Source organism: Dermacentor variabilis, chromosome 3 (assembly GCF_050947875.1).
Source record: "Dermacentor variabilis isolate Ectoservices chromosome 3, ASM5094787v1, whole genome shotgun sequence".
Lineage (NCBI taxonomy): Eukaryota > Metazoa > Arthropoda > Arachnida > Ixodida > Ixodidae > Dermacentor > Dermacentor variabilis.
Window position 1 is genome coordinate 37,793,444 of NC_134570.1, and position 24,348 is coordinate 37,817,791.

The following is a 24,348-nucleotide window of genomic DNA, read 5'->3' on the forward strand; positions in this document are numbered from 1 at the left end:
ACTTAATGCACCGTCTTCTTTCCTAGACGCCTGCAGTGTGTTAGCCATGAAAAATGTAGAACCACTACACATCACATAGAAGTGGCTTCATTGCTTCCTCACAGGGCTCTGCGTAAAAGAGAGCTCCGCGGTACCCCAGTCCTCGGGAACGAAGGGGCTCCGGCAACCCCCCCCCCCCCTTCTTTCAGCTTCAAGTGTTTTAAGCTACTCCCCCCCCCCCTCCCCCTAAATAACGCTTATGAAGCCTCTGGCCACACAAACTGAACAATACTGCTTGTTTATCACACGGTGTGGTAATGTGCTTAAGGAGCATTTTCAGTGTTCCCTTTTTCTTTTATGGCTAGGCCCCCAAAACTGACATATCTCCTCCCAAGTATTTTTGACCTCCTCCCTACTTCACACATTTGCATAACGATGTATCATGATGAAATAAACCCATCGCACACAGCTTGCATACTTGCATACTCCAGATCTGAATTAGCCAACTACAGCCAATTGTTTTTCCTTACATTTAACCTCTAATGCATGTTTCCTGTAAAACTTGCATTTGACATCATGAATTTTACAGTTAGCAGTCTCTCCACTCTAGTGTGCCAATCCTAGCAGATAGATAACAAAAGTGCACCAAGTATCTTTCCTTGTTTTTTTATTGTTGTGAACAAAGAAAACAGTACAGTGAGTCAACTTCACTTCACCAAATGCACTATGGCCAGCATCAGCACACTGAACATTGCAGCATAGCATTCAAGAAAAGTGGTCGCATAAGTGCTAACAAACAGAACGGTGCAAGCACTTCTAAAGCTACACATATGAAGCCCAGACTTCAGCTGCAGTATGATCTATCATAATCCTGCATGGAGACACTGGATCAGTGACTGCAGCTGAAGTGAAGCCTTCAGGATCAGAAAAATAAAAACAAGACAGGTGCAATGGAAGCGTCCAGTCACTTCCCAAAACCAGTCATATATTACTTAAAAACCGCAACTCATTCTGACAGCATCCACTATATAGCAGCACACTAAAGGGGCTCCGAGCAACTCTTTCAATGCAGCTTAAATACCCAGCCAAGTATTATACTACCCTTCAGTGCAAAAGGAATGCAGCGACGTACATTCCCATCGTACATAACATCACTTTGCAAGAGCCTAGAAGAGGAAAAGACATGCCACAGGTAGAAATTTGCAGAAATGTGCAGTGCAGAAAAATAGATGAAATTACAAAATATGGAAGGTGGCGGATGACCCATCATTCCAGATTTCACAGAGGTCCAACGATGTTATGACAACAGAAAGACACTCCATATCCAACAACTTGTGACAACTCTTTCGCTGAGTTTTCACATGCTACCTCCAACCATTCCAGTAGCGTCTATGGTTGTTGGCATAGAGTTTCTCACTACATTACCTCGAGGGAAATCTGGCGCTGCTGCGCTGTGGTATGCATGGGAATGCCGGTATAGTGTGACTTCGGATTGGCATCGTTCTCGTAGAGACAGGACACCTTGAAGACGCGCTTGGCAAATACCGTTCAGTCTGCCACAACGATTAACTTTCTACTAAAACAGCATGTGAAAAGCTGTTTTAGCTTTATTATTATGCGAAAACATGTTTTGTTTAACTATGAGAACTTGTTATTGTGTGTACGACTACATGTTACGTAAAAAGTATCAGCGGGCTGCTAAAGTTGTAGGACAGACGACAATGTTCGCGCTCGCTTTGAAACAGTTGGTCGTCTGTTCTTGCTTTTCTTCACTTGGTCATGCATTGTGGGTGAGTAAAGATGTAATACGCGTGAATGGAATCATTTTATGAAGATTTTACGTTGAGAATGCGTTATTTGCGTAGCCATAGCCACGTTTTAGACAAAGCCTCTTAGAACACCAGTCAACACGAGCCTCGCAGACACATATACCGTCATTCCCATGATGGCACGGTGCCCCCTTAAACTCCCATAGACGGTGGTGCCAGATTACCCTCTAGGTGTTATAGTGAGAAACTCTATGGCTGTCGGTCAAAGAGGGGCGTCGGAACCCCTTTAAAAGATCAGGCAAGTCTGGAACAAGGACTATTTCACTAAACTCTAAATATAGATTGCAGAACACTGACAATGCCGATATACTTTGAAAACTCTTTGCGACGGGTTGACAGAGTGAGAAAAGCACTACGAGCACACATTCTGCCCGGACAGGGGGTTGGAAAAATACTTTTCTGCAAGAGCCAGAGAGTAACCTGCTTTTTATTCAAACACGCTCGGATGTACCGAAAAGTGGCCCGCAGCACATATACTCGAAATAGTGGTCCTGGTCCTCTTGTGTTAAATATCCTATATAGCCTATGCCTGCTTAACCAAAACGTGCATCTAGGCACAGTCAAGGACATGTGAAACATGGCATGGTGCAGAGCTAGTCTGCTGCCGCGACAACAGCACAGTTGGGTGAATCTACCAAGTACCACCCCTTCGCAAGTACCAAATTTTCAGTATAGCCACTACAAAAAGTGAACTACACACAGTAACAGAAACAAGCCAATATCATCCCACACTTTATAGAAGTTTACACAATTCCACTAGGCTCACCAGATCTGTCTAAATGCTTGCAGCTTCTTTCTTTTGCATTCCAGCTTCCTTTCCCGTGGGAAGAGCAGCCAAATGGACAAAATCTAAGAATTCGGTTAATCTCCGTGCCTTTCCTTTTGTTTTCCCTCCACAAGGCTCAAAAATCAAGAAACCCTAAAGCAATATTGGACAATGAAGAAGCATAAAACAAACATATTATGTCCGTTTACTGTTTAGGCCAGGATACTGCAATGACTCCAATATCAATCCTTTTCCTTTTCCAAATAGTGCTATGCCTACATTACTACCAGTAACAGACTCACAGCACAAGCAAAATATGAAGAACAAAAAAAAAAAAAAAAAAAGAGAACATATGACATACGCCACCTCCTTTTTGTCCTGCATCTTTCACTTACGCTGTTCATCAGTTAAAACAGGTTACCATATAGCTGAAACCCACACTTATTAGCAGGCTTCACCAGTGGTGAGCAGTGGACAAGCAATAGAATAAAGCCAAAGGAATCGTTACATATTATCCATCCAGATATCAGCGCACCTTCCACAAAACAACTGTACTGTCTTCAGTAACAATAACATGTTCAAAGTTCCCATGATGTGCAATGCTTAGCAGCCGGGCAAGGCTCAGCCATGTAATAACCAATAGAATGGTGTTGACCTTCTTGCCAATTTCGCAAGCACCAGCAACGCTTCACAAGTCCATGTCAGTACCTTCTTTAAATGTCTGCCCTATCCAAATCCTCCCAAGCAGAGCACATGAAATACGCTAAATATAGTAGGCTAACATTGGTATGTTGGCCATGAAATGCTTCAAAATCTCACAAAATGGCTGACTCACAGAGCAATGACACAAACAATCCACAACAGACAAAAGTGGCTTGTCTCAACTTGCAATACATGAGGCTTAGTTTTACTTGTACAGGTATACATGTACCACCCTTCATGAAAACCCCCCATAAAACCACAATCTGAACTTGAAACTTGGACTTCAACACACAGCGCTCAATTTCACCTGCTAACCTAGAAATGCAGTTTATAGGATTTTTTTTCAAGCTTACAGAAGATGCTTGCACAATGAATTGCATTCACTTACAATTTCTTTTTTTGTCAGAACAAGACTTCGTGGTATTACACAACATATCTTATACGCATGCTCTTATGAGCGGCAACAATGCCCGAACACTATGTTGAGGAGTGCTCGGCGAGAGACTAATGAAGTTATCATTTTCCTGCACTTACTAATTGTACATAAATCTAAAAACCAGAACTCGAACCACAAAAGGTCCATTCTCATTCAACAGCCTACAATGAGTGATTTTGTCGAGTTCTGGTGGGCTGAAATGGCACAGTGCTGATTGAAGATGCTCCCAAAATTGACAGTGATGCTTTTAGTGAAAAGCATTAGTCCCGCAGTGCCTGTGTGCACCTTAATGGATTCCATTTTCCCATTTCTCAAAACTACAAATGTCTCTGTAATATTATCAACTCTTACATTCATCTAAGGTACTTGTACACACGAGATCTGTAGCAGCGGGGGAAATACAAATGCGACCAACTGCCGCTGCTTCCACCAATCCACTCACCCTATATTCAAAAGTACACCTTTTAAGAAGTACAGCATGGTATACCAAAATGGAAGCGAATTTATGTCGGCCTGATTGTCTGCAAACACCAGCAAGGCAGTCGACCCAAACAAAAAAGTATGGGAGCCAACTTGTCGCTTTGGAACAAATTGGACTGCCTTTCTTTGAAGGACAGTCACCGTGTGATGCACGTAGAGTATTTATCTCTATCTTGATAGCATCTTATTCAATGAAAGCAGACTGCACCAATACATGAAATACTGTACAGTTCCATAATAAAATTCCCTCACTGAACAAACTTTTCATTTAGGACCTTGTGTGCTCAAAAAGGGCTTTACAATGACTCTCCAAGTCATGCCAAAGTGCTGTACATGACGTTGTACGGGAAGATAAAATTTTTGTTGACTGCACATCCAGCTCTTTCAATGTATGCACAGAGCATTGACCTGCATCAAGACAACTTATTAGTATGTAAAAATTTTTTTCACTTTACAGCTGCATCAAAGATGATGCAAGAGTTACAATGACTCACTACAATGCAACAACCCTTCTCTTCAAAGCATTGCTTTCTTTCGTTTTTATTCAAAATACAAAGGAGGCTTAAAAAGTAAGAGCCAGTCATAGACCAATCTCATCAGGCTTAAAGGGCATATACCTGCTTGGCTTATGCTATGACAGCAGTAGTCATCTCCACATTTCTGCTGTACTTAAACTAAAGGCAACCTTGACTGGAATGTTGGATCAGCTGTGTCACAATAATATACTCATTAAAATTTTCTCTGTTTCAAAGAAAGAGAGGGAGATTATTTTTGTGTAAGCAAGTCCTCTCAACCATGCTCCAGCTGTGAAATTCTGGGCCAGTATTCTCAGTTGCTAACTTTCAAGGACACCATCATTTTTGCACATTGCTTCTATTAGCGGCAGCATTCTTAGTCTTGTGCTAAGACAGCTTTTGCTAGCCACTGTGCAATGCTGTCCGTCCTGAACGCCAACATTACCAATGCAAGCCACACAAAATTCGAAATTTCACGAAAGTGATTGCATCTCAGTGAACAACTGAGATTACTACCCAAGAGGGAGAGAAGGAAAGGCATGAAGGTTAACCATGATGGTGTCCAATTGGCTGGCCACAGGAAGGAGATGGAGGGATGCAGAACGATAAGAAGCCTTGTCCTTATCTCTTTGGGAAGACACTAAAGAGAAACTCGACAGGCTAGACTGAAATACACTTAGGAATTATGATTACCAAATATGTCAGCCTCACAGTGAGTGGGCACTTGGCAAGCCAGTAAGAACACATACCGAAAGACAGTTGCTGTCCCATCTGCTGAAGGCTTTCGCTACCGGCATTCTTCGCAGCAGCAGTGGGACAGTGCAACTCCACTGTGAGATTAGTCTATCAAAAGCACAGTGCAAGACTAGGCTACAACCTTATGGTTCAAGGAGTAGCAACATTTTGTTGACTAACTGCAATGCTCTTCACATGCCCAGTTGGGTCACTCTGCCATTATTGCGACTGCTTTACTTCGTTAGACCTTAGCTCTGAAAGCCAATGTAACAGTGCAAGCTACATCTCTACTTCTGGTGAGGTGTCTCTTCCTATGAAAGTACAGCACGTCTGAAGTGGAAAGAAGTGCCAGCTTAATTACTGCTAGAGAAAACGATTCTAGTAATCAGAACTTCAAATAAAGGTGGTTACCAAAAGTTTTCTTGGAGCTCCGCAAAGTGGCAATGGATGTTGCATGTTATTCCTTGATTCTTGACAGACAATGAATTTCAAAAAGTATTTTCTTTTTTAAGTCAGACTTATAACTATACTTACACACCTTTTGATAGCTTAAGAGTTGAAACTAGTGGTTTCTATGACAAAGTAAAAAAGAAGAAATCATTCAGTCAGTTTCGGTTGGTAAATTTGCTAGCACTGAACCACAAAGGCAAGTAATAGAGCATGGCAACTAGCCAAAAGTAGTGTACCGAAGCACCAAATTGCCTTCAGCTTTTGTTTTACACTTCTTACCCAGTAGGTGCAAAATGAATCTCCCAACAACACCAGCAAATGAGAACTAACACACACACAGTCCTTATCCTCACAGTTTCACACATTATATGAACACTTGCCCACTCACTCACGTACACACTATTTTACTGCTAACATGACAAAAATGCATCGCAAATAGATGCAGGTATCAAGAGATCCATCTCGCCCTATGAGTAATAACACACATAGTAAAGTACACAGGCAAAAAACGGCATGCTAAGGACAATGTGCATACAGCACTATTCTTACAATCTTAATACACGCGTCTGCAGAAACACGGCACACAGTTCCAGCAACTGAGACCAGCAGCAAGCAAGACCGGCTGCCATACACCTGCAGCTCCCCCCCATAAGCTCTTCATGCACAACATAACCCCTGTTCATATCACATAACAAGCATCTTTACTCACTCTTGAGCTTGTAAGGCAAGCGGGGCTCATTTGCTCAGATATATACAGTGAAACAAGAAAGAAAAAATTTAATAATTTGAGCATCGTGTTGGCCATACATACAGACCCTAGCAAGCTGCAGTTTCACAAAGAAAAATGTATTTTGTTTCTCGGAACAAAAAAAATCAGTAGTCATGAGCTGCACTTGCCACCAAACGGTGATGCTGTTGACCAAACTGAAGCGTAACCCATTGTTACAAATGTAACTAGGTCTGTAGAAGCCTCTTTGGAAAATCATTTAGGGGTTATCAAGGAATACTGAGGCTATTGCAAAGCAATTTCAAGTATAAAAGCACTGTGATACCAAACACCTTGAAAACAAAAGCCTGCCTTAAACAAAGAGCAAGCTTTTTTTTATTACGCAAGAAATGAAAGAAAAGGTACTCGCTAAGCCTTTTTCACATTAACCCTTTCAGACGTTGTGTAAACAATTGTGTACAGCAAGATAGTGCATCAAAAGCAAAAGCACTGATGAAAGTATGGTATGGCATGGTAAAACCTTATTCTGGTCCTTTGGAACGCACATAAAATGTGTTGCATACGTCTTGAAACACTGAGCTGAATTTTGAATAACGTGCAGAATGTTTTAGCAATATGAGTGGGAACCTAGATGGTTGGGTATTTTTACTCGTTGTCAGTATGCTGTATGTAGCGGGTTCACTTCTTTCATTGTTTTTCAGAATGCCATGCGCCAGGCACAATTTTTAATTGCCTGGATAAGTGCTCTTCAACAGAAGAAATATTTTATGTTCTCATATTTGATGTTCCTGTAGCGAGTTTTCGCATGGAGTCGGAATTCTGTAAACATGACACAACTCAATAAACAATTGACAATTCTTAATCTTTTCTGTAGCTGTATACTTTCTATAACTCCGAAGATGCAGGAGGTGTGGTGAAAGCAAGTTTTCGGTCAATGAGATAAAGTGGTGTCTGAAAGGGTTAACCATCACTAGCCACCCCAAACAAGATGGCTTCCACCACAAAAATGAAATCAAGTTCCCTAGACTCTGGGCTTGCAAGAGCCTCCATGGTCAAGTACACAAATAAAACTCCACAAACCTAGAAAAAAAGCAATATTCAAGGATTTTTATGCTCTGTAAACTTACATTAAGGGCATTCAAGGCCTTGAAAATGGCAGTTTCAAGGACCACTAGGAACTCTCAACTGTAACTACTCTGGCTATAACATTTTTTACGGAACAGAATTCCTATGTTTTCCTGTGTATTTATGTGAAAAACCGCATCCTGCTATGGTTTGTAGTTTTCAAATGATTAAGTTATTACTTTTTCTCTGTATAATGCAATACACTAGATTCTTAGTTCTGTGCAGGCAGTTGTCACAAACAACAGGCCTGTAGAGAAACATCGAACCTCTAATTAACGAACACTGATTTAACGAATTAACAGATTTAGCCAAGTAAATATTGAGATTTGGCTGGTCACCATCATTTCTTTTAAATCTATTTCTAGTCATAATACTCCTTACAAATAAACATGCTTTGTAAACTGGCTGGCCCTAATTTTGCAATAACGACATGCCCTGTACACATGGCCGCTAGAGTTGACTCAATAACATTTAAATTTAAGTGACCCATCATTGATTGCCGCGTAAGCCCCCACACTCGTCACCTAAAACACATTAGTGCTGATAAAGTTAATCTCTGCTCCGCAGTGTTCAGTAATGACAAAGCCTTTCCTGAAACAGCCGGTACTGTAACTTCCACTTGAGAAGTTCATGTGATCCCTCAGTTTTGGTGCCACTAAGCACGCATTGTAAAGATACAGGCAGCTACTCTCAACAAGATGTATATGCAATTTCTTGTGCATTCTTTAGACAATGCATTTCTATAGAACTGCCATATGGCTGAAGAGCAAATTTGTCAAGCAGGTAGAGGCTTATATATTTGTGGAATACAGCAGCCTGCTAAATACTTTCCTGCCAGCCTAATCCAGCGTGCCACACGAGACAGCAGTACAAGTCTCCCAGAGCACCGGCAAATAGCAAAGGCGTTCATACAGATATTCTGCAGAAATTGAAGAGCTAAAAAGCCCCGTTTGCTGTATACAAGCTCGTCACTGCACTTATCACAGAACAGCAAAACCCAAACCACACACGAAGAAAAAAATTACCCATAAAAGCTCTGGCAATCAACGCCTCTCAAATAGGGGAGAGAGTATACATGATGGAACACCACAACTTTGCACTTCACGAGTTGAAAAGGTTAAAAATAATAATAGCAATAATGCCTTAAAACATGTTGCACCGCAACACAATCAACACCGTCGTGCCATGCTAAAATATGACCAGAAGACGCAGCTGCAGTGAAGATAATGGGCCAGGAACTAGACAAACAGCTCTACATCAGATCAACAGCTATGTGAACATATAGTGCTGCTGCAATTCAACCCAGCAGGCTATGCATAAGACTACACCATGCATACGCACGCTGATCAGATTGAAATTGACCCATAAAAACAGAAAGCTGAGCTATCAACGAAACAAGCCATTCTAGCCTAACACAGTTAACAAACCTGCATTAGAAGCAACAATTCCTGCACATATGTCGACATGCAATAACATTCCCCGATGTAATGCCAGCATAAAAAATGATGAACATCAGGAATAAACAAAAGGAAACATTGAATCTTATGGTTCACTCGGAGATAAACATCCACACAATCTCATCCACACTCATACAAAAATAAGCTCCCTGCAGAGTAGAGTGCAGAGAGAAAAAGACATGATGCTTATATAACAACCAGAAAGCACTGTGATCATTAATCCCTTTTTTATTATGACAAACCAATAACGCTGCTCCCAACAAGCAAATCCACAGAATGATGCTGCACTTAGAACGCTACGAGTAGGAATGCCCACAAACAACACTGGACAAATGCGATGGCCTATGTATAGACGATAAGCAAGGCTTTGGTATACTAAATTGATTGAATGGTTCAAAGAATGTTTGCACTCATTACATTAAAAAAAAAAAGTGAAAGATTCTCTTACAAAGCCTCCTCACCAACCAATCCTAATGATGAAAATATGTATGGCAAAATGTTGTCAACCAGTTTCAAGTGCTCAAAAACCCCAAAATCTCACGAATAATGCTGGCACAAAAACCACATTTGCAATCAATATATGAATTCATTATCCCAGACAGGCAATTATCTTTGGGCAAAACATGACCCACTGATCCCAAGCAAGCAAAGTGCTGACACGCAACTGCTTCTCGCCAGCCAGCAGAAACTGCAAGAACAACTCACAGTAAAGATGCCCCTTCAGCCCCCCAGCTCTAAAGGCCTCTTCCACAACTGACACTCATGCTGAATGCTTTCACCTCAGTGATGGCTGCTCATAGATACCTTAGCAAAAGAAATGGTGCAGTCTCTCTTTGCTTGAAGTAAGAGACAACAAGGAGATCACAATAGAATAAATTTTTAAAAACAAGAAGGGGAAGCCACAGACATGCTCATGGGTGTGAGTTTATGATTATTATCCATGCTTTCTTTACACATGACTACTGCAGTGCTCCGTGACAGGGCCGTGGGACTGTCAGCAGTGGCTGTCACTAAAGAACCAACAGGTGGCGTTCATCGCCAATGTGTGTCCAAATGCGAATGGGTGTATGAGCACGGATTCTGTCGCTGTAGACACATGACACAACCAAGCTGTCTAGTAGCAATGCGACTGTAGTATTTATAACAGTATGGACAGAGGCACCAACTTCCAAGAAAGACCCTGCTGGTTGAGTGTCGAGGTGATGATGTTGAGAACCTGCAGTCACTCCTGTTGCCGAGGGACCTATTGCCCACAGATTTAGCAGGTCCCTGCAAAGGGAAGAGGCACAGCATTTCAATGCATGCTACACAGACCTCCTGCACTGAAATTTACATTGTGCTAACGAAGACGACACCACAGAGAAGGAGGCTAGACATGTGTGAAAAGAAACGGGATGTGCTTGTCCTGTATGCTTTGCTGTGGTGTCGTCTTTGTTAGATTGATACAAATCGTATAAAGTATGAACCAAACAGCCCACACTGTTAAGGCCTACTGCAGTCAATTTCTATTAAAGGGACACTGAAGACAGCAGTAATTTGAGCTGTATCAGTAAATTACCCTTCTGCAATACAAAAAAAAACAATCCACTCTTACTGTGAGAGGAGGTTTGGTGAGCCAGAAAATACAATAAACGGGTAGTGATGCCATACTAAGTTTTTACAACAGCTCACCATGGCGTCGTGAATTTAGACGGCATCTGCTCGAGCCCAGCAAACTTCGTATCAATAAAGACAGACAAGAGTGTATTCTTAAAGAAACCAAGGCTGCACTTAGCAAGAACTATTACTGGGCCACAACAGCCCATGTACAAGAAAACTCTCAAACCTGTGATGTCACAGTGACATACCAAAAATAAAAAAAAAACCTGACCTTTGTTTTTCTTTTTTTAATAACTAACCTATTAGTGTAAAAACTGATTATAATGGGGTCATTCCAAGCCAAGCACACGAGCACAGGTCATCACACACTCATTCACTAATACTTACGCAGGCTATGCACCCACTCCAGTTCCTATGCCTTTCCACTCGTACTAGCCAACTGTCACTAAGTTCATAGTTGCTTCCATTCACACTTACCACCGCCCATTCACATTTACCACCATTCATTCACATGTACACTCTCGTCTACACCCACTCACAGACACTCACTCATTGATAGTCACCATTGTTTATTCTAACCTTTGTATTCATGTTAGTTGGTGCTCGCTCCATTTCATACTCACATCTGCTCGAATTCACTGGCACGCACTCCCGTTAAAACTCACATAAACTCACACTCTCAGACACACACTGACACTCAGTATCACACCTGTGAAGTGAGTCCGGAAGCAAGTATGAATCAGTGTACTCGCGAGTGAGTGTGCCGACCGATATGCACCACCCGGAAACATGATGCTCTCCAGATTTTTTTTCTTCTTTTTTTTTTTTTTAAGAATTGTCAGAATTTTGTAGGGCAACGATTTTGCAGCGATGCCTTTTTCTGACGCAAATGCCTTTCGTGCGTTTCATATTTGTGAGTCGTCGAGAGACGCTCCGCACCGGGCGCAGCGTCTAGCCCGGCCACTCACGAACGCGAAAAGTGCCGAAAGGCATTATTAGCATCGGGAAATGGCGGTCCATTTGAAATATATGAAAGGTGAAGTATTTCACAGAAGGTCAGTTAACAATTTGTTTTACAAAACTTTATTGAAGTAAACTGTGTTTCAGTTGAGAAAATTTTTTTAAAGACAGGTCTCTACACTATATTGTACAGTTGAATAGTGGTGCATCGTCGCTGCAATGTACACCTTGGCACTGCCACTTTCTTAGAATTAAGCTTCCATTTTGGGAATTTTTGTTTTCTTATACATCATGTTCTGATTTTGAGAAGAGAATTCAAAGGGTGCTCGGCCAGGCAGTACATCTTTCTCCACACACTATGTCTTGGGCATGCAAGTTATTAAACCTACAAAATTCTGAAAATTAAAAAAAAAAGAATAACATTGGGAGCTTCAAGTTTCCCCTTCGTGCATTTGGTGTGGAATGATCAGAGTTTTGAATGTGTATACATTATGAATTTAAGCTGATTAAATGTTTCTGTGCAGTGTCCCCTTAAGTGAAACTGAATAGGACAATCACAAGTCTTTGCCACAGCAGCTCTGCTGCTGAACCTGAGGTCAAGGGTTAAATTCCCATCAGCACGTCCGTACATATATAAAAGAGCTTCACTAAAGCCCTTCGACGCAACAGTGAGAATAACTCACTGCAACATTGACAGCACGAAAAAAGAAAGTCGCTGTAGGGGACGTCACAATCACAAAGTAAATACATGCAATGCATGTTACAGGTGTTAATTTTCGTCGCGACACAGTAATGGCGTTGACGTTTTTACCATGAAGCGTTTTCCTTGCACCTTGTAAGGTCGAACATAGCAAAATTCAGTTCCTGCGGAGAAGAGATCATGGAAATCCATTTTAACAGTATAGCTGGTTCCCTGCTCCAACCGACTACATTACGGAGTTTGCGGCATTGACTTGTGAGATGTCTGGTAAAGTTAATGTTACTTCGTCTCCTCCTGAAATCCCTAATTAGAGGTGCTTATATTTTCCAATACCAATATTGCGAACTGCATTTATCCATTTGATGATGCCACAGGCAAGCTCCTTTCCTTCTTTTTTGCTGTAAATGCTGCGACACACGCACACTGTCCATGTGCTGCATACACCACCATTTTGACCGAACAGTAGTGTAACCTACACTGTGCGGTGGGCAATATGCTTTGATGCAGAATGAAGAAGTCAGCTCATTCAACAGTAATTAGGCAGAAATTTTGGAAAGGGAAATGAAACAGCAAACGAGAAAAGAAATACAATACATAGAGACTACATTGGCAGTGTTCGGGATGTCATTATACTCTTACGAATACATACCGATAAATGTGTGACAAAAATGCACTGCACGTCATTTTTGTCACTGCTTTTTGTTGCTTCTGTGTGCAATTCAAAATCGCTTGTAAACAAAAGGGGGGCAGGGGAGGGGATCTGTAAACATTGATTTTCAAACACGACCAAAATAACGCCAGCAGAGTGAGTTTAGACCTCAATATAATGGTCCACATGAGGAGCTTTAAATTGCATGAAATAAACACATAAAATAAACTTAATCTTAAAGCCAGAACTGGTGCAGAAAGGGTCTCATGAGCACAAAAATGAGAACACTGACAATACAGTTTTTGTGCCAACTATAGTTACAGTTAAACCTCGATATAACGAAGTCGGTAAAATGGCAATTTGCTTTGTTATATAAAAATTTTGTTGTATTGAAATTCAATCTTTTATGCAAATAAGTACAGCTGCCGACCGATTCTTCTCACACAGAAAAGGGTCACGGAATAATCCGAATTATCGGGCAACCGAAAAAAGTAAATTTGAATGAGGAAACAGTTCAATTTTGATGAATTTGTAAGTTGACGATGAATTATAGTTTCATGCCACATCGACGATATCTTCACATCAGCAGTACGAATTAAGCGAAGCCAGCCACACCTTTGCGTACACTCCGCCCCGCGAGCATCACCCACACTGGGACGACGCTATCATGAAAAGTGCCAACAGCAGAGAGCGAATGCTTCGTCTGTCTCTTGCTTATTACGATTAGCAACCAAGATTACGCAACCTCTAATACTATATGTGCGGGAGGACAGCTTACATGCTGCCACGCCATCTTGGCATGCCCCCTCTTTGCACACGCGGCAGATTGTCTCTAAAGCAGGGTGCGTGGCTGCGTATGTGCTCAGCCACGCTTAGAGCCATGCGTAGCCACAACTGAGACGTACACCAGGAATCGAGGTTAGCGCCAACTTACCCACCACTCCGCCACCTTCGCGTGCGCTTGATCGCGTTACCGCAAGCTCGTTGGCCTCCCCTTTCTTCCCTTTGCTCGCGTGGGAAGGCGGCACTTGGTAAGCCACCATCTTCCTTGTCTCACCCTCGCACACTTACACTCGCACCTAAAGCACAAAGTGCCCGGGGTGCGATGGGATATCATCGCACTTGGACTTTGTATGGAGCATGACGCGGCTCCACTTCGGCAGCTGCTCTTGTTGTGCAGTGCACGATTTGAGAGGTGTGTTTGGCAAGCAGTCGCTTGTAATTCAATAATTTGACCATTTGCATCCACGGAAGTTTCCAGTTACTGTCTCGGCATTCCTTTGTGGCGGCAGTAATTTCGTTATATTGAAATCGCAACAAACACACTTTGTTATATTGAAGTTCAAAATACATGGTGTTCTATGAACAAGGGGTTAATAAAAGTTAAATACTATGTTGTATTGAGAATTTTGTTATATTGAAGCTCATTATATCGAGGTTTAACTGTACATCATAATGGTGAAATAGTTTTTCTGGCAATCATTGCACCAAATTTAATTAGATTTGTTGCATTTCAAATAAAAAGGTAAAATCTATCAATTGCAGCAAGCAAATCTTTTATTCAGGTTGTCAAGTCTTTAAAACAAATATTTAAGAAAACTATGATATTTCAAGAGTATTTCAAGAGTAAGAATTTCAACGTCCTACTTTCAGTAGGACCTTTGCAAAGTCCTTATAGGCATTGCAAAGTATGATTTACGTAGTAAATTCATATATAGTGGAACGCAAAGGTATATAGGGCAAGTACGCGAAGCCTTGCTACATGAAAAACGTCATGTCGTTACCATACGACTACCGCGCCAACAAATGAGCCTGGATGACCAGAGAACGCTTTTCTGAGTGGCTCATCAAACTCAACGACCAAATGAGGAGGGATGACTGACGAATTCTACTGGTTGTTGACAACTGCTCTACTCACATTGTGAATGTAACAGTTTGCTTGACACACGTTGGCTAGGAGTTTCTGCTGCCAAACAACACGTCCTTGCTGCAGCCCGTACACCAGGGCATTAAGAGGGTGAAAGCAGAATTTTGTACGCACCTAGAGAAGCGGTTTATTATCAATCTCCACCTAAAGCTCCATATTCCATATTCCAAATCCATATTCTTCAAGCAGCGGAAATGCTCACAGGTGCTTGGTGGAACTTGAGGACGACCACCATTAGCAACTGCTGGCGAAAAGCCGGGCCTGTCAAAGCGCCTGTGCAGCTTGAAGACGACCTGGAGGTGACAGACAACCCAGGAGACCTATGGACCGAGATTGTGGAACTGCTGTCCGCTGTCTCTTCCTTCAATGACTACGTGGAAAGCGACAGCGCAGCACTAACGGCGGCAGACCTGACAACCGAAGAGATTGCTAACTGCGTTCGCGACGTCTCCAGTGACAATGACGACCCGAAGGAAGACGACTGTAGGTCACCAAACACAGAAGGTGAGATCGTGTCGAAAATTGATGTTTTAGTGCACATGAACAAAGGCCGCACTTTTACCGCTTGGTGCAGTTACGTATTCGATGAGGTACTGCGCAAAGTGGAAGATGTAGACGCATTCCTAATCAGTCGTGCGTATTGCACGCACCAGAGGAAAATCACTGATTTCTTCAATAACGCAGCTTTGAAGTGAGTGAAACATTTTTATTTGAGAGTACGCTTGTCTGCACACACACATCTACTTCCAAGGTAAGTCATTTTCATTCCTAGGTTTGTCCACTGGCTTCTAACTGCAAGTTTTTCATTACAACGATATTTCAAAATAACAAATGATTTTCTGCGGTCCAGCGTGATTCGTTACATCGAGATATGACTGCATTATGCTTAATGACCCTTTTGATGGTAGGTCCTGGTATGTCCATCTCTGAATTCTTTAACAATACTGCTGAACATTGCTCTGACCCGGTCCTACGTACGATTATCGATCGTCCCAACTTCCAGGCTCCTGATGCCTCTCTCCACCTCTTTATGGTGCACGATGACATTTTACATTGCCGCAGTTTGCTTTCTGATGGCCCTGACCTCTTATTTGTGATCCCAACACACCTCCACTGAAATGTTCGGTCCCAGCTTCATGATGTGCCAACAGCAGGCACCTCGGCATTTCGCACACATATGATCGCACACGCCATTGGTTATACTGGCCGGGCATGTCCCGCTCGGTGCGTCATTACGTGGCCTCTTGTGACCTTTGTCAGTGCTGGAAAATGCCACTACTCCCGCCTGCTGACCATTGCCTGCCCCTCGATGTTTCATATGAGCCAATTAATTGTCGTCGCTAAAGGCTATGTGATGCGATTCGGGATCACCTATGCTCTATCCACCAGCTGCGCGACCGATGTTGCAGACTTCTTACTCCACAATGTCATTCTCCAGTATGGGGCACCTCGGCAACTCCTAACCGACCAGGGCAGACTGTTTCTTTTGAAGGTGATCGAGGACATTCTATGGTCTTGCTCGACACAACGCAAGCTGACCACGGTGTACCATCCACAGACAAATAGTCTGACGGAACAACTGAAGCAAACAATTACCAACATGCTGGCAATGTATGTGTCTGCTGATCACCAGGATTGGGCACTGCATTGCCGTTCCTGACATTCCCACATAACAGGTCAAGACATGACACCGATGGTTATTCGCCTTTCTTTCTCTTATTCGGCTGAAATCTTACATTGCCCACGGACACATTGGTGCCTTCTGTGTGTCCCTCTACCAGGTATGCTCGAGAGGCCATTGCTTGTGCTGACCATGCAGGTCAAGTTATCCACACTCGCTTCAGCGAATCCCAGGTCCACCAGTAATCTCAGTACAATAGCCATCACAGGAATACCCACTTTGCCCTTGGGTCCCTTGTCCTCCTCTGGTCCCCAGAGCACCGTGTCACCCTTTCTGAAAAGCTGCTATTCCCGTCCACCAGCCCATATCGAATGTCCCGCCAAGTCACCAACGCAACTTATGAAATCGCTTCACTGTCTTCGTCCCCACTGGCTCAACCTTGCGCCGACATTGTGCACGTCGTCCACGTGAAGCCCTATCATGTCTCAGACACTGCTTAACCCTGTGTGCAGTGAACCTCTTCTGTATCATATTTTGACTGCACCGAGTCGATGCTTTCGCCACTGGAGGGTAATGTTACGAGCCACTTATCATGCGGACGAAGAAGACGTTTCATTTCATTTACAAACGCTGGCGCATACCCACTGAGACGTTGCATAGCAGATAAAAGGACGAGATGTGCCCTGGCCTGTCATCTTTGTTGTTGTGATGCCACTCGTGCGCACTGGATAAATATTGTAGATAAAACTTTTTTTCAGATCTCCCCGCAACAATATCATGGTGACACTGCGGGCTACCACCTAGGAGAAGAAAAACGCCAGATATATAGTCAAACCTCGTTAAACCGTAGTTGGCTGGAGCTCGGAAAAAGTATGTACTAGTACACGGTCGTACTATTTAACCGAATTAGCATGAGATCGCCCACTTACCTGTCGAAAATGGAACTCAGAGAGAGTGCAATGAAAGGGGAAGAAACATGCAGCATTTATTCACTTTGTTCAACAAAAGTGTTATTTTCGTTTGATGCCGCAGCGGCCTAACTTCAATGATGGCGGCCTCAAACTAACCGAAGCTACGAGCCACCTTTCCAGCCAGCACCCTCTTCTCGGCAAACACTCGCATAGAAGGATTCCTCGTTGGCGTGACGTATTCTCCGTGCAAGCGCGCAGTAGTGCTGCAGAAGTCCCGGGGAGCCTTTTTCATTGCCGGATACTGGAGTTCGGAATACTTTTCGTTTGGAATAGTTACGTTATCGTGCCCTGTTCTCGTCGCGACAATTGCATTCATGAGGCTGACTTAATGCGCAGCTTCTGCCACTGTTGGGCCTGAATCGGCGTGCTGTCGCTTTCCGTGTCGTCCTCATCACTGTCGCTAGTCGACACTTCAGCAACAACAGAGGCAACGATGGCGAAAAGTCGAACCTTGTGGCTGACATCTCTTCGCCGTCGCAGCAGCGCTGCTGAGCAACTCCTTCGCATTCCAAATGCCACACACTGTAGTCAACAGCAGATCCCCGTCGCATGCCAGCGCCTACTTCGTGTCACGTTCAATAGCACAGACGATGTCTAATTTTTCTTCTATGCTGAGAACCCAGCATCTTTTTTATGCGAGATTCGGCATGACGCGAGTCCTCGCTTGCACGAAGTCGAAATGATGTTGATGTTGATATGGCTTCAGGCGCAAACGCATAGGGCGCTTGGAGGCTGCTGTTCCGACCTGTGAGGCTTGTTGTTCTGCCGGGTCGCCCGATGGAGATGACGCACCGCCGTGTTTGCGCGACGAAAAGTGGAAATGCTACGTTTTAACCGATGCGTACGCAATAAGCTGGTACGGTTTATGCGGATACAAAACATATTATGTTCAATTGCCGCTGAGTCGGGGATTTGACTTTACTACTTTTGAAACGAAACTACTGTTTAAGCGGGTACGGTTTAACGAGGTTTTACTGTACTGCCATGCCTGTGTCTGCATTCGTGGATGTTCTCCATAGCGTTGACAACATTTGGAGTTTCATCTGTGCGGGCACCACTGCCGTAAGTTAACCTCATGCAGATATTATTGCGCTTGAAGAACACCTCTTGCTGCGTGGCTCAAAGAAAGTCTAAAAGAAATTGTCCAATTTTTTGAAGTCTGTAAATGAGAAAAGCACGTTTTAGGATGCTGGTGGGCATGGATCATGGTACACGGTCTGCTAAATTTATCCAATAATGCACAATTGGCATCTGCAATGCAGTATTCTTTTAATATTGACTTTTTTGAAGGTATTGTTTCCGAGTGCTGCAGAGTATTAGCTTACGGACAGGGCAACCTCAAGTTTCCACCCGCAACATCAGCACTGACTGTTCCTCTAGCGTGCAGATTCAAATGTTGGCGGTCACCTCTTTTTCCGTCGGAGGAAACGCGCACCTGGTTGCTTGGTGCACATGCTACCAGTGGCTGTGTTAACACTTTGGCAAGTGTGGCCTCATCATCCTGCAAGTTCGGTTCACGGTATTTTGATGTGGCTCAGTGCCACAACAGCCTCGAAAATACAAAATAGCGAGACTGGTCCGTGAAATTGCCTATTTCAGGGAAATTCGGAGATGAGAGAAGCAAGGTGCTGTACAGAGAGTGAAATTGCGCATTTTTCTGCTCTCATGCCTTCTCTTGAAATCGAGTGACCCTTAGGCACAGAGTAATAAAGTTTAGTAAGTTTCGTACATACAGGTATGTTCATGCAATGCTGACTCCTTTTGGAAAGAAGCGCGCTGCAGGACCAGCTGATGAGAAACATTGTCATGGTTAAGTGCACAACATGAAAATGCAGTAAATACAATAGCATGTTTTGGCAGCAAGAAAACAGCAAATCTCATGGGTGTTTCATGAAGTTCTACCCGAGGTCTGAAAACCTGTGAGACGGCTGCATGACGGGACGACAGCCAAAGCAGTTTACACAAATGGCAATTGCACTGTTCATCATAAGACCCTCAGTTTATTCTTTGCAAGAATTTGCAAGACTTTGCATTACTAATTAGGGGTAGGCAAATATCAAAATTTCAGTTTCAAAGCGAATTGGAATAATGAAAACGAAGTGTGAATTGAACTGAATATCTTTTTAATACAACTACTATTGGTTATGTGAAAACACAATTATTTTCACCAACCAGAGCTACAAAATAAGTGTTAGTTGCACAGCAAATAATATACAAGAAAATTATACTTTGCAGTCAGCAAAATTTTCTAATGCAGCACTTTTGCTTACAGTATCACAACAGCAGTTATTTAATGTTGTCATGAAGGGAGGATAGCTGCTCAACATGTTATGGGAGCAGTGACACCCTTCTGCACATCTCAATTCCTTCAGACACCCAAAACAGCCGCTCACTGAACACACTAGTGCCTGGTAATGGATCTCTTCACGAGCTGAGACAACTGTAGGCACCAAGCTTATGCCATGTTTTCTTTCTGTGGGTGTGTGTATTGAGTTTATGCTGAGAATGTGAATGCAAGCTTCAACAACCAACTAGCCCGTCTCACCGTATTGACATGCACCACCACTAACACAGATCTTATTTTTGGCCCAAAGTTCCCTTACGCACATATCTTCCAACCTGTGCATGTTCTGGTTTGCAAGCTTACAACGCCTTTCCAAAGTGCTGACTGGGAAGGAGCCTCTTCAGGAGCTTCATTGTTGAGAACACCTCTGGGTTCCTTAGTGATGAAATTTTCCTTGCTTCTTCTAAAGTCAGGTTTTTAACCCAGTTTGCCATTGCAGCATCCTAATGGTACACAAGTACTTTAGAATGAGGGTCTACAAACATTGCCAGGCTTGCTACTTCGACAAATTGGTAGTTTGGAAACAGAGTTTTAAGGTACTTAGCCAGATTTGTAGCAGACGCAGAGGTTTCCACTTGGAAGCTGGTGCCGTCCACATGTGTGAAGAGGTAGTACAGTGTAGGTACTTGAGCTGACAGTGTTGGGTAGCGATAAGCACCAGCAGAAGCCCTGTGACCGTGCCCTTCTTGCTCTTAATATGCTTCACCTCAAGAATACTGTATGCTTCACCACATAACACAGGTGTATCACAGCAAAGCTGACTATAGACCTGACAGCAATTTTTGGGGGGTTCGAATATTTCGTATAGTAAAAGTCTTTCGAATCGAATCAAATGCCAGCCAACCAGCCAATTCAAAGTTTTGAATATTCGCACGCCACTATTAATATTTGCTCATCATCATCATCATCAGCCTGGTTACGCCCACTGCAGGGCAAAGGCCTCTCCCATACTTCTCCAACAACCCCGGTCATGTACTAATTGTGGCCATGCCTTGCCTGCAAACTTCTTAATCTCATCCGCCCACCTAACTTTCTGCCGCCCCCTGCTGCGCTGCCCTTCCTTTGGAATACAGTCAGTAACCCTTAATGACAATCGGTTATCTTCCCTCCTCATTACATGTGCTGCCCATGCCCATTTCTTTTTCTTGATTTCAGCTAAGATGTCATTACCTCGCGTTTGTTCCCTCACCCAATCTGCTCTTTTCTTATCCCATCATTATTCTTTCCATTGCTCGTTGCGTCGTCCTCAATTTAAGTAGAACGCTTTTCCTAAGCCACCCGCCGTGGTTGCTCAGTGGCTATGGTGTTGGGCTGCTGAGCACGAGGTCGCGGGATCAAATCCCGGCCACGGCGGCCGCATTTCGATGGGTGCGAAATGCGAAAACATGCGTGTGTTTAGATTTAGGTGCACGTTAAAGAACCCCAGGTGGTCAAAATTTCCGGAGTCATCCACTACGGCGTGCCTCATAATCAGAAAGTGGTTTTGGCACGTAAAACCCCAAATATTATTATTATTTTCGTAAGCCTCCAGGTTTCTGCCCCATACGTGAGTACTGGTAAGACACAGCTGTTATACACTTTTCTCTTGAGGGATAATGGCAACCTGCTGTTCATGATCTGAGAATGCCTGCCAAATGCACCCCAGCCCATTCTTATTCTTCTGATTATTTCAGTCTCATGATATGGATCCACGGTCACTACCTGCCTTAAGTAGATGTATTCCCTTACCACTTCCAGTGCCTCGCTACCTATCGTAAACTGCTGTTCTCTTCCGAGACTGTTAAACATTACTTTAGTTTTCTGCAGATTAATTCTTAGACCCACCCTTCCGCTTTGCCTCTCCAGGTCAATGAGCATGCATTGCAGTTGGTCCCCTGAGTTACTAAGCAAGGCAATATCATCAGCGAATCGCAAGTTACTAAGGTATTCTCCATTAACTCTTATCCCCAATTCTTCCCAATCCAGGTCTCTGAATACCTCCTGTAAACACGCTGTGAATAGCATTGGAGAGATCATATCTCCCTGCCTGATGCCTTTCATTATCGGGATTTTGTTGCTTTCTTTATGGAGGACTACGGTGGCTGTGGAGCCGCTATAGATATCTTTCAGTATTTTTACATATGGCTCGTCTACTCCCTGATTCCGTAATGCCTGCATGACTGCTGAGGTTTCGACTGAATCAAACGCTTTCTCGTAACCAATGAAAGCTATATATAAGGGTTGGTTGCTCATAGCCGTCATCAAAACAAATATCATTTATCATTATTTTAAATATGCTATTCACCTACAAGTAAAGTTAATTGTTTTTAAACAATGCAAGTCCAGAAGTACAAGATGCCTAACATTAACTTTTTCTTAAATACGTAATGACCTTATAATCGCACAACAGAAATTTGACGTGCAGTTTTCTCTTTAAATAGATTGGGCCTGGTGAGACGTGTGGCTGCCGTGTACGAAGCCATACGAAGAGGTTGCACGAAACACTGCGTGCACATTCCCATGTTTCTGAGGCAGACTAGCAGAGAAAATGTTCTATGTTTTACCCTGCTTGAAAAGGGAAATCGGAGTTTGCCTCAAACTAAAGCTTTTTCGTAAGTGAAGCGTCCCCTTTTAAGTATTTGTCATCGATACTGACCAGCCCTGGATGGAGCAAGTAAAATATAAGCTTGCTTTCAGTTACAGTGCAGCCAAGAACAGAGAAAAAGCATCAGCAGAGATTGAAACTTGCTCACCACAGGTCATGGTAGGCCCAGGCACAAAGGCCACATACGGTTGTGGTAGCTGGGAGGGCCGGCCTCCAGCAGTGGACACTGTGCCTGCAGCCGTAGCCGCAGCCATGGCTGCAGCAGCATTCGCCGTCACCACCTGCGCTGTGACTGCAGTGGACAGGCCGCCCACCCGCGCCTTGTGCTTGGCGCCCTGCAGGTGTGACTGCAGCTGCTGCTCAGAGGTCAGCGATGAGTGGCACGGCTCGCAGTAGAACTGGTTCCCAGGGGCTGGTGGCTTTCTTGGTGTTGGGGGCTTGAGGGCCATTCCTGGAGGCGGTCTGCAGTCAAACAATGTGATACATCGTCATAGCGAAGCTGCACGTGAAATTAATATACCTACAATATATCTCATATATGCTCCAAGCACATTTGCTACCTGCTGATATTAGTGAGGAAAGTGTTAGGTGTCAGGAGCACAATAACCGCGCTCCTGCTGCAGGAGAAACCGAAATCGTCAAGTAAGTGCTTCCATCTGGTGGGCAATACACCACGTAAGCCATAGGCGAGCGCTTCCCATCCTGAACGCTCAAGAGGAGAACCTATTCTGGTAGCACGAACTCTGTTCGTCCAAAACAGTTTGGGGACACTTTGGCTGCATAGTGATTTTCGTAAGATATCGCGTGACAACAGCATGATGTTTATCATTATCCATCGCTGCCCAAACAACCAATTGCTTATGTGCTGTCTCTATTCGTGTTTTGTTTGCTGTCTAATGTATGTCGTCTGTTACATGGACAATCCAGTGAGCAGTTGCTGGAGGAACTACGTCACACAGAAAAATCTGCCAATCTTGACAGAGGGGTTTGGATTGCTTCGCATGGCAATCTCGGATTGAAATCCGCTCCCGATCTGCCATTGCAACAGACTTGCTCCAAAAAGAGCAGTAAGTTTTGATCCGCGATTGCTCCGGGACCTACCATTTGGAATTCAGCACTAATTTCTTGTTGTGATGACAGTGGCTTCTTTGGCATCTCAGAAAAGTAATTTACTGATACAGCTCAGTATATTTTCTTATTTGATATAGATGTAGTGCGGAAGGCTCAAAGCAGACTGTGAGATAACAGTGGTATGCTGTCATAAAATTTTTAGCATTGTCCTTGCTTGCTATATCATGTAAGAGTACTTCTTATTTAAATGGGTACAGCCCACACGATTAAAAAGAAAAAGCACAAAAATAGTAACCTGTTTTGAAAGTCAGACATGCTTGGCACCACAAGCAGCAACCTTCAAAATCCTTTACATTAACTTTATCACTAGCCGAAAGCTGAGACAGCTGAGCCTGCAATGTGTAAAGATTATTCACATTTTCCATTCTTTTTGCTGAGATCAGCCGTTCATCAGAATAAATGATAAGAAATGAAAATAACTGAATAAAAAAATTGTTAAATAATATGGCACCTCTTACAATGGTTTGCCAGTGCACGCCGCTTCACAAGCAAACAAAGCTTAAGAAATTTCACAAGTAAACTGGAGCAAGAAAATGGTAGAAGCTTACTTTATCAATAAGAGCACACGTGTGTAAGCATAGCTTCCAAAGTCCTCCAGGATAAACAGATTAACTTTCTACATGGCGATGTTTAGTTGGTGATGGAAGTGATGGTTATGCCA

At 43.3% G+C, this 24,348-nt stretch overlaps 1 protein-coding gene across 3 annotated transcripts in view; it reads right to left on the reverse strand.

Annotated features, from left to right (window-relative positions):
- Positions 1 to 629: 629 nt before the first annotated feature.
- Positions 630 to 24,348, reverse strand: part of LOC142575425 (uncharacterized) — a 44,062-nt gene continuing 20,343 nt past the window's right edge. Inside the window, exons 5-8 of one of the 3 annotated variants that reach the window (XR_012826643.1) lie at positions 22,705 to 23,018; positions 12,572 to 12,624; positions 894 to 10,470; positions 630 to 821 (exon numbers count right to left, since the gene is read on the reverse strand). Coding sequence is in view for 2 of the 3 variants with exons in the window: in XM_075684790.1 (XP_075540905.1) it covers positions 10,234 to 10,470; positions 12,572 to 12,624; positions 22,705 to 23,018 (604 nt within the window). In the remaining variant the exon portion in view is untranslated. Of the gene's footprint in view, positions 10,471 to 12,571; positions 12,625 to 22,704; positions 23,019 to 24,348 lie in introns of all 3 variants that reach the window. The other 2 variants (XM_075684790.1, XM_075684791.1) reach the window with 2 other exon arrangements.